Here is a 16,831-nt window from a genome sequence, read left to right as displayed (position 1 = left end):
ATTGAAACTTTTCTGAACTGAAGATAAAATTAATGTGTATATTATATTAATTAAGGTCTATTTTATTAAATATTATATTTTGATCTATTGTAATTAGGGTAGCCAACTATCTAAGATTGACTGGGACAGATCTGAGATTCAATTTTCTGTCTTATCTGGATTGTAGAATGTCCCAGAAATTTTTAATAAAAGTCATCAGTTATATGATATAACTGATGCATTGCTCCCTATGCACTTAAAACACTACTACTCTATCTTAACTGCTATTGAAATGAGATCAATTTCAAATTATCTGAAATTTTCTTGCATATAAGCTTAATTGATGTTGACATTGATTTTAAAATAATCAATTTCATTTCAGGGAGCCAAATATTTAATTTAAAAAGAAGAAACGATTTTTGTCCTAAAGGACAAAAATCGTTTCTTCATCTTCCTAAATGAATATATTATTCCTAATTTTATGAATATGAATATATATTTCCTCTATGAATATATTATTCCTAATTTTGTCCTAAAGGACAAAAATCGTTTCTTCTTTTTAAATTAAATATTTGGCTCCCTGAAATGAAATTGATTATTTTAAAATCAATGTCAACATCAATTAAGCTTATATGCAAGAAAATTTCAGATAATTTGAAATTGATCTCATTTCAATAGCAGTTAAGATAGAGTAGTAGTGTTTTAAGTGCATAGGGAGCAATGCATCAGTTATATCATATAACTGATGACTTTTATTAAAAATTTCTGGGACATTCTACAATCCAGATAAGACAGAAAATTGAATCTCAGATCTGTCCCAGTCAATCTTAGATAGTTGGCTACCCTAATTACAATAGATCAAAATATAATATTTAATAAAATAGACCTTAATTAATATAATATACACATTAATTTTATCTTCAGTTCAGAAAAGTTTCAATTGGTTGATAAGATTTTGTAAGATTTAGTCACATCATTTCTGAGAATAAATCTGACAAATAATGTATTATTTCCTTTAAATCATTTTAAAATTCTAATATATCTATTTTCTCTTTATTAAAAAGATAATCTAAATTAAGAACACAAGGTCTGAAGTAAAAGTTTCTAAACCAATGATATAAAAACTTAAATTAAATGAAAATATCTTAAAATACTTTTGAAAATTTTCCCCTAGAGTTACTTCTTGATATAATGATATTAGTAAACAATTTTTGAAATAGAATTATTCAAAAAAATTATTTTCTTTTGAATATCTTAAACTGATAAGATGTTATCGTCATAAGAAGTTTTGATCTTTGAGAAAAGAAAGAGTTTAAAATGCTAGTATCTGGAATTTTTCAAAAAAATCATTCACTAATAAAATATTGTTGGAACTTCATTTATAATGCAGCTACACACAATACTCTTTTGGTGAAACAAATATTAAGTAGATTATATACGAAATAGCTTCAATAAAAAAACAGCAAAACTAGAATAAGTCTGATATTGCAACAGAATGATTTACTAGAAAATGAAAACTGCTTTATATACATTTTTAAAAATATAGAACTGAAGATTAATTTTAATGCTATGATTAAAAACGATTGTTGATGGAAATCTTAATTTAAAATTTTCTATCTGATTATATTTTGTGATGCTACTGAAATTTTTTATAACCTATAAAAACAACACAAACAAAAATGTTAATAATTTTTTCATGTTATTTTGCAAAACTTTTCATTCCTAATCACATCCATTTGTTTTTATGCAGAAAATTCATAATAAATTATCTGTATTTCTTTTGTTTATATCATAACTTCATAGTATTAACAGTGCTTTCTACATTCTCAATTTGTAACAGCTTACTAAAAATTAAGATAAGATATATAAGATATTAATATTAATATGAATAATAATAATGAATTTCCAACAGAATAGTCATTACACTATATCCCTAAAAAAACTGAAAAATGTGCTCCCAATTTGCAAATTTACTTTTTTTTAAATTTGATTTCTATATTACCATTTACAAGCAGAAAAAATACTAATAGAATGAAAAATATTTTGTGATTGAGATTTTAGAATCAATAGGATAAAAAATATTCTTTAAATTAGAATTAATTTTATATTTTTAAACCCAAAGTACTAATAGCATACAATTTATGCAATAAATTTGATACAATGTTAGAATTCAAAATCCACAACTATTATTGCTAGATATAAATTTACAAACTACAGTATATCTATTATATTTTAAAATTTACCTTTGTTAAAAATTCAAGAACTTCTTCTGCCTGAAGTATTCCCAACAGTGGACGTCTAAGAACCATCAAGAGAGCAGCTCCAACAAATGCTAATACTTTACAGCAGCCAGCAATAATTTTATCCCATATCCTAATTGAAAGTATCAATTCAATTTTGAAACAACTGAATATTAAATTTTTAAAATCAAATTATAATTATTTATCTCAAAACTTGACTGTAAATTTTAAGATATAATACTACACTTAAAACTTAAAAAAGATTAAAACTATTATATCTTAATATACTATTTTCTCTTTTTTCTAATTTAAGTTAAAATGTTTTAAATGGAGTAAAAAAAAAATTTTAAAGTTTAACTGTCATTCGCATCATCAGGATCCTTAGCAGAGAGGGGAGGAAATTATTAAGTGTTATTACGGTAAAATGACAATCATTTTGAGAAAGATAGAAGAATAATTTCAAACTATAAAATTATAAGAAAAAAAGAGTTAATATAAAATCAAATAGTAATATAATTTTAATTTTAGATAAAATTAAATCTATGAAAACAAAACGGACATATCATTATTGTACAAAGTTAACCAGTCATCTTCTGTTTTCCAATTTTTACTCCATTTTAGAAATTTTAACTTGTATTAACTTTTCTTTTGTATTAACGTTTTTAATAATTTCTGTTACAGGCATACCCCAGGTTATGTACATAATACAATCCATCAAATAGTAGTTGACACCACTGTTAACCTTTACTTCTGGTAAGAAATAATACACAAATGAACAAATGTTTTTGACCTTAATCAAGATCTGGATCATTTGTGTTCCAATTATGAGATGCAAAGATTCAAATGTATTTAAATACAAATTGTTTTAACAAGTTTGGAATTACAAACTAAGATTCAAACTGAAATGATACATTGAATATACATATATATGTTATGGACTAAGTGATAAATATGGGCATTATGAATAATGACAAACAAAATCGGGCACTGTAATAAATTTCAGGTGTTTTAACATAATTTATCAAATTAACCAGTCATTATGAATACTGCTATCACTTAGTCGAGCAAAGTGATGATAATACATTGAGGAGTGATCATCCAACATATGCTAACCAATCAGTACTCGCATCTGAGTTGCGCATGTGTATTGCACTTAATACCAAATTTTAAATTTATGCAACCAGTAGTTAATCTTGTGTGACATTTTAATTTTACTTTTGTCTCTTAAAATAGTGTTTTCTTCTTTAACAAAAGTAACGATAGAACAATAGTAACCCCGTATTCACCAACGCAAGTTAGAGTTAGAGTTAGGGTTTACTCTCGAGTTATTGGTAAATTGGTATTCACCAACTCCGAATCTCGAGTCAAACACAATAACCCTAACTCTAACTCTAGAAAATCGGCGAGTAGACGATAACTCTAGGTTTCATGCTTGCGCAAAGCGATCTATTTCAAAGAAAAATGGCAACATTCGACTAGGACGAAGCCAAGATGCTAGAAAATCTGAAATATCTAGATTATATAGATCGTATGGAACGAAGAAGTCGGCGGATTATTTCTCCAAGAAGAAATGACCTCGAACAATTGGATGATTACGACTTTTTATGTAGATATCGTTTGCCAAAAGAGAGTGTAAGAAACATACTAAGACGAATTGGTCACAATTTAGTTTCTACATCGTCAAAAAATTATCTGATGTCGCCGATGAAATAACTGTTGTTGGTTCTACGTTTTTATGCCACGGGAACATTTCAGTTTGGCAAGCACTATTTTCCATTTCACTTTATGCCATTTTCTACACATGTTTGCTTTCAATCAATCAAGATTCTGCTTACGAAAAAAGATTTGTTTAATCCCAAACGCAGGATTGTTTTAAAACATTAACTCTAGAGTAGCGAAACTCTAGAGTTATACTTTTATCTGAATACGGAAGAAGAGTAACTCGTAATCTGATTTCGAGTTACATCTAAACTCGAGTTCGTCAACTCTCTGTTTAACTCGTGTTGGTGAATACGGGGGTAAGTGATATGAATAATTGCTTTAACAACTGATTAAACGAGTTAATAGCAGATCAAAACAATCAAATTTTTACAAAATCAGCATATTTGTCAATGATACAAAAAGTGAAAGTGTCAAAAATGAAAGTTACTTCTAAGTTACCGGAAGAATATCAACGTTTACATAGATATGACATTGTATCTACCAGAAATTTAGAAAAATTAATTATGCCTGTAAAAGAAGGTAATGTGATTAAATATTATGTTCACACTGAAGAAATATTTCAGATATTGCATGATGCCCATATTGCTATTGGACATGACGGTAGAAACTGTATGGAAAAAGAATTAAGTATGAAATATAAAAATATTACAAGGGATCATAATTTATTTTAACTTATGTGAAATCTGTCAGAAAAAAACTGAATGTTCCTAAGAAAAACTCGGTAGTTAAACCAATTTTATGTAATGAAATGAACTCGAGATGTCAGGTTGATCTTATAGATATGCAGTCGTAAGCCGATGAGCAATATAAATTTATACTTGTGTATCAAGACCATCTAACTAAATTCGTTCAACCACGACTGTTAAAACCAAAGGGCTGAAGATATAGCATATGTTCTTTTAGACATTTTTACAATTTTCAGTGCACCGAGTATTCTACAAAGCTATAACGGCAGAGAATTTGCCAATAATGTCATCAAAGAAATGTGTAATATGTGGCCTGAATTAAAAATGGTGCATGGAGAGCCCAAACACTCACAAAGTCAGGGTTCAGTAGAAAGATGTAATCAAGACGTAGAAAATATGCTTAGTTCTTATATGGAGACTAACAATACTAACAAATGGTCGGAAGGATTACATTTTGTACAACTTAAGAAAAATCGAGCACATCATACTGGTATAAACTGTAGTCCTATGAGGCCAAGTTTGGAGCAAAGTTAAAAGTTGAACTAAAGAATTTTATACATAAATCTTTGACCAACATTAATACAAAGAAGGATCTAGAAAGACTTTTTAAAACTATTAACGAAGTAAGTCAAAGTTGCTCAAACTCTGAAAGATCAAGTACCATCCAAAAATTTGATTGTTCTGACCTTTTCTGCTATTAACTTGTTTAATCAGTTGTTGAAGCGATTATTCATATTACTTAATGATTGCTCCATGATCGTTACTTTTGTTAAAGAAGAAAACACTATTTTAAAAGACAAAAGTAAAATTAAAAATGTTGCACAAGATTAACCACTGGTTGTATAAATTTAAAATTCGGTACTAAACGCAATATTTTTGTTTGTAAATTGTATTTTTAAATAACCCAGGTTATGACCATCTCATGATAAAACAAACTGCATATACGACCATCATATATTTCTACCCCTACCATGGTCCAACTTAGCTATCCCCACCAATATGGCATTTTGTCTGTTCTAAGTGTTGCCTTCTGTACAATTTTTTTGTTGTGTCTGGATGTCCAGGCAAAGACCAAAACTGTCTGGATTTTAAGAAATTTGGTAAATCGTCAATAATTATTTTTTAATGATATAGCTGATTTTATAACTGAAGAACAAAGTCTGATAATTTAATTAGCAAGTCATTTATAATAACATTCCTGATATTAGGGTTCCACACACAACTCAGATGCAAGTGCTGATAGGCTAGCGTGTGTTGGATGATCACTCCTTAATATATTATCATCACTTTGCCTGACTAGGTGGTAGCAGTATTCATAATGACTGGTCAATTTGATAAATTAATCAATATTTATCAGACTGCGTACCCATTTTAGTCATTATTCATAATCACTTGGTTCATAACACATACACAGAAGCCCACCAATATGTGTGTATTAATGGGAGATCACATCAGCATGGAAATAATATGCAATAACTAATGGCTATGGTGGCCATGCTCCTCACGTGTATCACCAGGCATGTGATATCAAGTTACTGTCTTTGAAATTAAAGCTAGCAAGACAGTGGAATGTATTTATTTCAAGGACGGTAACTTGATATCACACACCTGGTGATATGCATTTGAGGAGCATGGCCGCCATAGCCATTAATCATTGCATATTATTCCCCTGCTGATGTGGTCCCCCATTAATACAGTACACACTAGGGTTTCTCATTTCCCGAGAAATTTGCCTCCAGCGGGATTACGGGAAAAATAATTTCTTTTTCCAGGATCCCGGGAAATTCCGGGATGAGATAGTAAAATAGAATTTTATATGAATAAAAAAGATCATACAGGAATATCATAAATTTGAATAATTTAATTTATTTTCTAGTAAGTAACTAAATTGTTGGGCCAATCTCACCCATACGGACACGTTAGGCTCAATTAATTTATTGATTCTGATGAAACCGTGTTGTTGTTATTAAGCTGTTTCTTTGCAGACACACTAAGGTGACATATATCAACACTATTAAGCTGTTTCTTTGCAGACACACTAAGGTGACATATATCAACACTTGGCAACTTATTGACTATTTATTCAGTTGGGACGCCTTTTACATAATAACGAAACGTGTAATGTAAAAGGCGTCCCAACTGAATAAATAGTCAATAAGTTGCCAAGTGTTGATATATGTCACCTTAGTGTGTCTGCAAAGAAACAGATCAATTAATTTATGTTCTCCTACATTATAAAATGAAAGTAAAATAAAGCGTTTCATTGGGAGTTTTAATGATTACAAAAAAAAAAATACTATTTTACTTCTAAAGATGAAATAAAAAATAAACTAAAGTGCAATGAGTGATATTTACTTTCAGCAAGTCTCCACTGTTCAATGATGCGCAAACACAATACATAGATATTACATGAACTAACAAGTAGAGACTTGTAAAACATAGGTAATAATATGCAGCAAAAAACCTCAAAATTTCTCTCTTAGGTGAGTCTTCAAGATGAAACTTTTCGTATAATAAATAATAGAAAGAAAACCTGACATGGTAAATTATTATTGAAATGCGAGATTTTCCGGGATTTTTCTCGTAGGGAATAAACGGCGAGAATCCCGGGAAAGAAACCCTAGTACCCACGTATTGGTGGGTTTTTTATGTGTATGTATATTTAATGTATCGTTTCAGTTTGAATCTTAGTTTGTAATTCCAAACTTGTTAAAACAATTTGTATTTAAATACGTCTGAATCTTTGCATTCCATAATTGGAACACAAGTGATCCAAAACCTGAGGCAGATCTTGATTAAGATCGAAAATGTTTGTTCATTTGTGTATTATTTCTTACTGGAAGTAAAAGTTTAACAGTGGTGTTTACACATACTGGTAATTGAGATAGTAGTTGTATTGTGAATTGCCATTTTCCATACTATTTTTTATTTAAAGAAAGTTTCACCTCATGGTAAGTTTTAGAGCAATGACCAATATGATTTCACACCCCAGTATTCCATGGAGGATGCCCTTGTTAAATTGTGTGATACTCTACAGCCAGGAAAGAAGAAGAGATTGATATCTGTTAATATTTCTAGATATCAAAAGTGCATTTGACAATGCATGGTGACTCTCAATTTTGATACTTATCAGAGATACCAAAGTACCATAAAATAATTTATACTTTTTCAAGGATTTCTTAGAAGACAGAAAGCTGAGCTTAAATTGGAGTTTGTTAAACCTGCTCCCTAAATAAAGGCTGTCCTTAAGGGTCTGTCCTTAAGGGTCTGATTTGCCAAATTTCTTAAAATCCAGACAGTTTTGGTCTTTGTCTGGACATCCAAACACACAACACAAAAATTGTACAGGAGGCAACACTTACTAAAATAGAATTTACAAACAAAAATTTGTAAATTCTATTTTAAAACTGTTTTAAAATTAAATTTAAAAAATAATTTGTAATTTTACAAATAATGCAAATAATAATCTTTGAATAGGAGGGGAAAAATCTTGGGATTTTACTTTTATAACTCAACATCAATTTACTATGTTTAATTAGATTTTGTTCCAGGTACTGTACAACAATCATATTTAAAATTTCTAAATCAGATGGGAGTCCTGTACTATTTTGTATTGTATTGTATATGTGAGTCCTGACTAGGGTTCACATATACAATACTAGGAATTAGTTTCATTAAACACTCCCACTTCTTGGTTGATGTATATTATAATCTATGTGCAACTTTTTTAGTACAATCAACAATTACATTCCTTAAAAAAATTAACTAAAATTGTTAAAATGAAAATGTATATAATGTTACGTAAACGATTCTTTCATATAGTCCCACAACTAGTGACTTTACCATATCTTTTTCCAATTATCTGTAACTATATTATTAATTGAAATAATGTAAAAATTTTATGTAGAAGAAAAAAAATCTATATTTAAGAAGATTTAAAGAACGTATCATGATAACTCATTGTAAAAACAGTATTAATTTAAATAATGGAATGGAAATTGATGATATATGGTATGATGTCATAAACTATAAAAGGTGTTGTAAATGCAAAACAGGATAGTGAGATACAATCGCTTGTTTCACTTGATTTGTGTATCCTGAGGTTTCTTTCATATCTTTATAAAAGTGTGAAATTTGTTAAAGATATTAATGTATACGTAACTTTTTAAAATTTGTAGCCTGAGGAAGAATTGATAATTTCTTTATTTTCAATGTAAAATGTATTTCTAAACAAAGATAATAAAAAAGTTGATTAGAGGGTCTCTGCTCAATACAGACAGTTGGAAAGAGACATGACAAAGTCACTAGTCATGGGATTACACAAAAGAATCCTTTACATAACAATTACATCAATAGTAATTATTTTATTTACCACTTATTTACATTAAATAAGTATGGCAGTCATTCATGCTAAGAACCATATTGGTCACAGTTCTATCTTGAATTCATCTCAACCTAAAGTAGCTCTTCTAACATTAAATGAACTACAAATATTATCCATATTAAAATATTTCTCTAATTTCTTTATTCAGAGTTTATTTTTGCATTTATTATTATTTACTTATAGTCTGTTTTAATAAAAGACAAACTTTTCAAAATCTTTTATGATTCTTAGGCTGTGCTCATACAACCTATGACAACCACCATAGATTCCAAATGATAACAACAGCATGTCTTTTATTATATTCATTCATTGCCAAAGTGTTCATATTGTTCATTAGTTTTTGTCTTAGAGCATGCACAATTTAAATTAGACTTAGTGTTATTCCATGACTTTCTGTGCTTTTAGACCAGACTCATCTGTTTTAAAAATTGAATATGCAGAGTAAGATGTTAATTCTTTGACGACAACAGCAGAATTTATTACTTTTGTTAAGGAAAATACATAAATGTCAATGGTAAATTGTAGCCGGTCACATTGAGAGAAAACGCATGGCAATTTCCATGCTTTGGTCCAGGAATTATAATTAAAAGACATCAAAGGTTTTAAATTATTCTCCTGAAAATATTTTTATTTTAATAAATACATTGCTTGGGTTACAAATGTGATTTTTGAGCTGATTTAATGGTGATTATATATGAGAGCAAACTGAAAAATTTAGTTACTTTGAGGTTAATCTAGTTAAAAATGATCATTTTCAGTAAAACCAGTAGATGGCAGTTTAAGTAACCTCCTGTCCTCAATCTGGCATGCTCCAGCTGAGAATGAATTAAAATAGTGACGAGTCAGAATGTTTGCTTCAAGCAGCAAGCTGTTATTGAATTTCTTACAGCAGAAATTGTTACATAATTGACATTTATCAAAGATTGGAAACTATATAGAGACCACTATCAACAAGAGGGCTGAAAAACATTGAGTGTTATGATTTAAAGGCAAAGAAATAGGAAAAGGTAATTTGGCTGACAAACTATAGTCAGGATGACCTGTAACTCCAACAAATGAGTTCAACAAAAGTAAGTGGAAGAAAGAAATGATCTGTAAAAATTATTGCATTAAATAAAAAAAATTGCCTCTGAATTAAACACTTCTAAAGGAAAAATAGGCCACAATCATTATTCTTGAATTTTGTAAAGTTTGCTCCAGTTGGATCCCAGGCATGTTTTCAGATGAGATAAAGACTGACAGTCTGAATTTCACAAAAATTCTTAAAAAGTATTGAAGTTGAAAGTGAAGCATTTTGATTGGAAGTGGAATGTATATCCACACACTATGACCCAGAAAGCAAAAGGTAGTCTATCACAGCCAAAAAAGTTCAAACACAACCTTTAACAGAAAAATATTATGTTTACTGTATTTTAGAATATTCAAGAGATTGTGTTCGCAATTGTTTTGATAAAAGGGACCATAATCAATTCTGAACATTATACTGAAATACTAAAAAAGACCAAAAGTTGTATCAAGAAGGAAGTTCCAGGAACTTTTCTTCAGGACAGCCCAATTGGACTCTTCTTCAGCATGATACTGCTAGGCTACATGTTAGCAGAACTGCTGCTGTTGTCATTCATTACATTGGGTTTTCCTTGCTCCTGAAACTTCTGTACAGCCCAGGTATCATTTAAGGTAACTTCCAGTTCTTTTTAAAGATGAGAGTACATGTGAAAAAAATCATTTCAAATCTGATGACCAGTGCACCAATGGATTCAATAACAAACTCCTGAGTTTTATAGTGACGGACTCTAAAAACTTGTGACATACTGGCAGCAGTGTATTGCAGAAAAAATTATGTTAAAATTAATTATGAGATTTGTAATAGCTACAGTTCCTTTTTATGTCATTAATTTATGCCAACCTGTTGCCATTCTATTAAGGGGAAGTATCCAAGACTGTGTTTACAATATATGCATACGTAAAAGGATTTTAATAGTTAAATAAAAATATAACTGAAATTTTATTTTAAATAAACTTACCTTTCCAAAGCACTTTCTGAAAGAATTTCAGCAAAACATCTACCAAACCATATTTTGGTTGGTAATTTATGTAAAACCTTGAGATTTTCTAAGTGTGAATATAATTCTGGGTCATTTTTCTTTAAAACAGCTTCCATACGTTCTGTCTATGACAATAAACTGAAAATTAATAAGTTTAACAATAGATCATTTTTTAAATTTAAGTTTGAAAATTTAATTACTTTACACTAATGAAATGTGCTTTGTAATCTTAAGTATTTAGTTCTTAAGCAATAAAAATTATTTTCACTAATTTAATCTGCATCTACATTCTAATTATTATATGCAAGTATAAAGAAACCAGAAATTTCTCCATCAAGCATAATGGAATACTTTTAATGAGAAAGGAGAGATTGAAGCTAATAGACTCATTAGATTGTTACTTCCGATTGAATAATAGAACATCACATGGTCACAATGGAAAGATTTTGAAAAAAATTGATTATAAAGTGACCCAATGTGGCCATCATTTTTTAAAGTTTAAATTTAATGAAGTAAGTTTAGAATATGCCATTTGTCAAAATATTTAAAAATGCAACTTAAGGAAAATTCCATCATCAAGCATAAACTAAATGAGTTCACTGATGTCACTGCAATGTAAGTGCGATCACCTATCTGAAATTGATAAAATGTTTATTCTACAGCTAATATTTCTGCAAAATAAGTAACCTATATTTTCTATCAGAACATAAGACGAATATAACTAAAATTTCATCTGGAGTGGACAAAAATTGAGAGTTATAAGGAATTCACACACATGATGGCTTTCATATTAGTAATAACCTCAGAAAGAATTTATATCAAATTCGTCATAAAGATGTACTTATTCAAATTCTTGTTTATAAGTCACATTCTACTTTTATTGTTCAAAAGTTTTGTGGCAAAATTAATAAATTATTACAAATTATTTAGTGATATTTTTATTAATTTCATGTATTAATTTCAAATTTTTCCAGTTTTAATTATTTAACTTTTAAACTTGTATTATATTCAAGTTTATAAACTTTTTAAATATGAATATAATTTAATTCTGCATCAATTTTCTTTAAAACGGTTTCCATACATTCTGCCTTGAATATAGTAAAAAAATAAAACTGTCTAAAATTTTATTTAAAATATTTTTCATATAAATAAATAATCTAAAATGCCTGATTTGTTGATGTATCTAGATCAGAAGTGGGCAACCCACAGCCTGCATTAATATTTTGTGCAGTCCGTGTCACACAAAATATTAATAAATATATCGACTTCCCAACTTAAGAAAGTATGCAATAAAAATTCTATTGTTATTTTCTACACCTTCGTAAAAATGTAGTAAAAGGTAAAACAAGAAATTAGCTAATAGACTCACATCAAAGCTAATTTAAAACTTCCAGTGACTAATATTCAATGAAACATTCCAGATTTATTACATTCATGTCAGTGACAGAAGTCAAATTAATTATATTTATGTTAATTTATACTCATATGTGAATAAATAATTGTGATTTACCACATTTTTTTTCTTTTTTCTTGTGTGTAGCCCAAGTCAATTCAAAAGTTTTAAATGTGGCCCATACATAGAAAAAGATTGCCATCCCTAATCTAGATCAGAAAATTGTGAATGTAATTTCTAATCTCAAACTTCTCAAACTTGTAAAACTTGCATGAATCTAAGTTATACTGTATCAAATGTCTTTTGTGAGATTACATATTCTACTGTTATAAATATTTGATAATATTTTATATTGAAATTTTCAAATTTTGTATTAACTGTAAATGTATACATTCAATGAATAGAAAATATTTTAAAGTCTTTTTTGTTTAATTTATTTGAAAATTTTTCTAATAATCTCTAACTACTTTGTTAATTTATGCAAAATATATTAGTTCAATATACTATTTCAATAAATTGATTAATATGATCTTTCATTTAGATACTAAAATTAAGCTTCAAAATCAACTAAAGATGCTAATAAAGTATCTAAGCAGAACTGCTTTTTTCAAATAAAGTTTAATATAATATCATAGTTAATGTAAATTAATTTATTGATAGAGTACAGTGGTTAACTCAAATCAGTTAGGGGAGAAAAAAAAATTCAGATTTTGAGTTAAAAGTTTTTAGTTATAGAGGATTAGCTAAAAATCAAGATTTTTGCATCAGTTTATCAGTGACTCATAATAAACCATCCACACAGTATTTTCACTGGTCTTATTACATAGAATCATTGTGTCAACATAAAGCTCTCAGTGTTGTACAAAAACTCAAAAATGCTTAACTGAATGGTTAAATAAGCTACCATCCAGAAAATGCTTTCCCAAATGGTTGATCTGTTCATTCCTAAGTAGGAATTTTTTTAAATTGTGATATTTTTCACCTAGAATCAATCTATTTTTTTTTATCACAAACATACAACTCTTTATGATTGTTTTATTTTTAAATTTTTACACAATCAGACGATAATCATTTTTAAAAATTAATTTATCAAAAAATGAATTTATTTATTACATCAGCTAAGTTAATCAGAGAAATTCATCAGCAATAAAATAAAAAACTTAAAAAACAAGAAAAGTTTGAAAAAAAACAAGTTTGAATGGCAGTTATAGTATCTAGGTCAAACACACTCTCTGGAAGCAACCATTCCATCTGCCAAAACACAATGTTTTGTTTTTAGTTGTAAGTGATCCCAATGCTTTATAGAAAGTTTCTGATTAGTTTATTCAATAATTGACATTAATTATTTTATTTAATGAAAAACTAGAATTCTGGAGAGTTTATGAAAATACAATATCAAAATCCCATTCGAGTTAACCAGTTTGAATTTAAATGTAAATTCCTATATTAGACATCAGAAAATGAAAATGACTTTGAGTTATCCCAGTTCAAGTAACCATGTTCCAGTATATATTAAAGTGAATCTCCACAACACAAATGGAAAAACTACTTCAGTGTTTTTTAAAGATAATTATTTTTCAGATCTTCAGAATTATGTCATTGTATGAGATTATATTNGGACAAAAATCGTTTCTTCATCTTCCTAAATGAATATATTATTCCTAATTTTATGAATATGAATATATATTTCCTCTATGAATATATTATTCCTAATTTTGTCCTAAAGGACAAAAATCGTTTCTTCTTTTTAAATTAAATATTTGGCTCCCTGAAATGAAATTGATTATTTTAAAATCAATGTCAACATCAATTAAGCTTATATGCAAGAAAATTTCAGATAATTTGAAATTGATCTCATTTCAATAGCAGTTAAGATAGAGTAGTAGTGTTTTAAGTGCATAGGGAGCAATGCATCAGTTATATCATATAACTGATGACTTTTATTAAAAATTTCTGGGACATTCTACAATCCAGATAAGACAGAAAATTGAATCTCAGATCTGTCCCAGTCAATCTTAGATAGTTGGCTACCCTAATTACAATAGATCAAAATATAATATTTAATAAAATAGACCTTAATTAATATAATATACACATTAATTTTATCTTCAGTTCAGAAAAGTTTCAATTGGTTGATAAGATTTTGTAAGATTTAGTCACATCATTTCTGAGAATAAATCTGACAAATAATGTATTATTTCCTTTAAATCATTTTAAAATTCTAATATATCTATTTTCTCTTTATTAAAAAGATAATCTAAATTAAGAACACAAGGTCTGAAGTAAAAGTTTCTAAACCAATGATATAAAAACTTAAATTAAATGAAAATATCTTAAAATACTTTTGAAAATTTTCCCCTAGAGTTACTTCTTGATATAATGATATTAGTAAACAATTTTTGAAATAGAATTATTCAAAAAAGTTATTTTCTTTTGAATATCTTAAACTGATAAGATGTTATCGTCATAAGAAGTTTTGATCTTTGAGAAAAGAAAGAGTTTAAAATGCTAGTATCTGGAATTTTTCAAAAAAATCATTCACTAATAAAATATTGTTGGAACTTCATTTATAATGCAGCTACACACAATACTCTTTTGGTGAAACAAATATTAAGTAGATTATATACGAAATAGCTTCAATAAAAAAACAGCAAAACTAGAATAAGTCTGATATTGCAACAGAATGATTTACTAGAAAATGAAAACTGCTTTATATACATTTTTAAAAATATAGAACTAAAGATTAATTTTAATGCTATGATTAAAAACGATTGTTGATGGAAATCTTAATTTAAAATTTTCTATCTGATTATATTTTGTGATGCTACNTAATAAATACATTGCTTGGGTTACAAATGTGATTTTTGAGCTGATTTAATGGTGATTATATATGAGAGCAAACTGAAAAATTTAGTTACTTTGAGGTTAATCTAGTTAAAAATGATCATTTTCAGTAAAACCAGTAGATGGCAGTTTAAGTAACCTCCTGTCCTCAATCTGGCATGCTCCAGCTGAGAATGAATTAAAATAGTGACGAGTCAGAATGTTTGCTTCAAGCAGCAAGCTGTTATTGAATTTCTTACAGCAGAAATTGTTACATAATTGACATTTATCAAAGATTGGAAACTATATAGAGACCACTATCAACAAGAGGGCTGAAAAACATTGAGTGTTATGATTTAAAGGCAAAGAAATAGGAAAAGGTAATTTGGCTGACAAACTATAGTCAAGATGACCTGTAACTCCAACAAATGAGTTCAACAAAAGTAAGTGGAAGAAAGAAATGATCTGTAAAAATTATTGCATTAAATAAAAAAAATTGCCTCTGAATTAAACACTTCTAAAGGAAAAATAGGCCACAATCATTATTCTTGAATTTTGTAAAGTTTGCTCCAGTTGGATCCCAGGCATGTTTTCAGATGAGATAAAGACTGACAGTCTGAATTTCACAAAAATTCTTAAAAAGTATTGAAGTTGAAAGTGAAGCGTTTTGATTGGAAGTGGAATGTATATCCACACACTATGACCCAGAAAGCAAAAGGTAGTCTATCACAGCCAAAAAAGTTCAAACACAACCTTTAACAGAAAAATATTATGTTTACTGTATTTTAGAATATTCAAGAGATTGTGTTCGCAATTGTTTTGATAAAAGGGACCATAATCAATTCTGAACATTATACTGAAATACTAAAAAAGACCAAAAGTTGTATCAAGAAGGAAGTTCCAGGAACTTTTCTTCAGGACAGCCCAATTGGACTCTTCTTCAGCATGATACTGCTAGGCTACATGTTAGCAGAACTGCTGCTGTTGTCATTGATTACATTGGGTTTTCCTTGCTCCTGAAACTTCTGTACAGCCCAGGTATCATTTAAGGTAACTTCCAGTTCTTTTTAAAGATGAGAGTACATGTGAAAAAAATCATTTCAAATCTGATGACCAGTGCACCAATGGATTCAATAACAAACTCCTGAGTTTTATAGTGACGGACTCTAAAAACTTGTGACATACTGGCAGCAGTGTATTGCAGAAAAAATTATGTTAAAATTAATTATGAGATTTGTAATAGCTACAGTTCCTTTTTATGTCATTAATTTATGCCAACCTGTTGCCATTCTATTAAGGGGAAGTATACAAGACTGTGTTTACAATATATGCATACGTAAAAGGATTTTAATAGTTAAATAAAAATATAACTGAAATTTTATTTTAAATAAACTTACCTTTCCAAAGCACTTTCTGAAAGAATTTCAGCAAAACATCTACCAAACCATATTTTGGTTGGTAATTTATGTAAAACCTTGAGATTTTCTAAGTGTGAATATAATTCTGGGTCATTTTTCTTTAAAACAGCTTCCATACGTTCTGTCTATGACAATAAACTG

General features: G+C 28.5%; 1 protein-coding gene across 1 annotated transcript in view; it reads right to left on the bottom strand.

Moving 5' to 3' along the window:
• Window positions 1–16,831, bottom strand: part of LOC111642195 (TBC1 domain family member 7-like) — a 46,722-nt gene that overhangs the window by 18,247 nt on the left and 11,644 nt on the right. Inside the window, exons 4-7 of the mRNA XM_023388495.1 lie at window positions 16,670–16,815; window positions 16,552–16,585; window positions 11,036–11,181; window positions 2,223–2,352 (exon numbers count right to left, since the gene is read on the bottom strand). Coding sequence (XP_023244263.1) covers window positions 2,223–2,352; window positions 11,036–11,181; window positions 16,552–16,585; window positions 16,670–16,815 — 456 coding nt within the window. The remainder of the gene's footprint in view (window positions 1–2,222; window positions 2,353–11,035; window positions 11,182–16,551; window positions 16,586–16,669; window positions 16,816–16,831) is intronic.

This window comes from Centruroides sculpturatus, unplaced genomic scaffold (genome assembly GCF_000671375.1).
Source record: "Centruroides sculpturatus isolate CEXI.00-Female unplaced genomic scaffold, Cexi_2.0 scaffold1694, whole genome shotgun sequence".
Taxonomy (NCBI): Eukaryota; Metazoa; Arthropoda; class Arachnida; order Scorpiones; family Buthidae; genus Centruroides; species Centruroides sculpturatus.
Note: the sequence above shows the minus strand (reverse complement) of the source record. Positions and strands in the feature narration are given on the sequence as shown.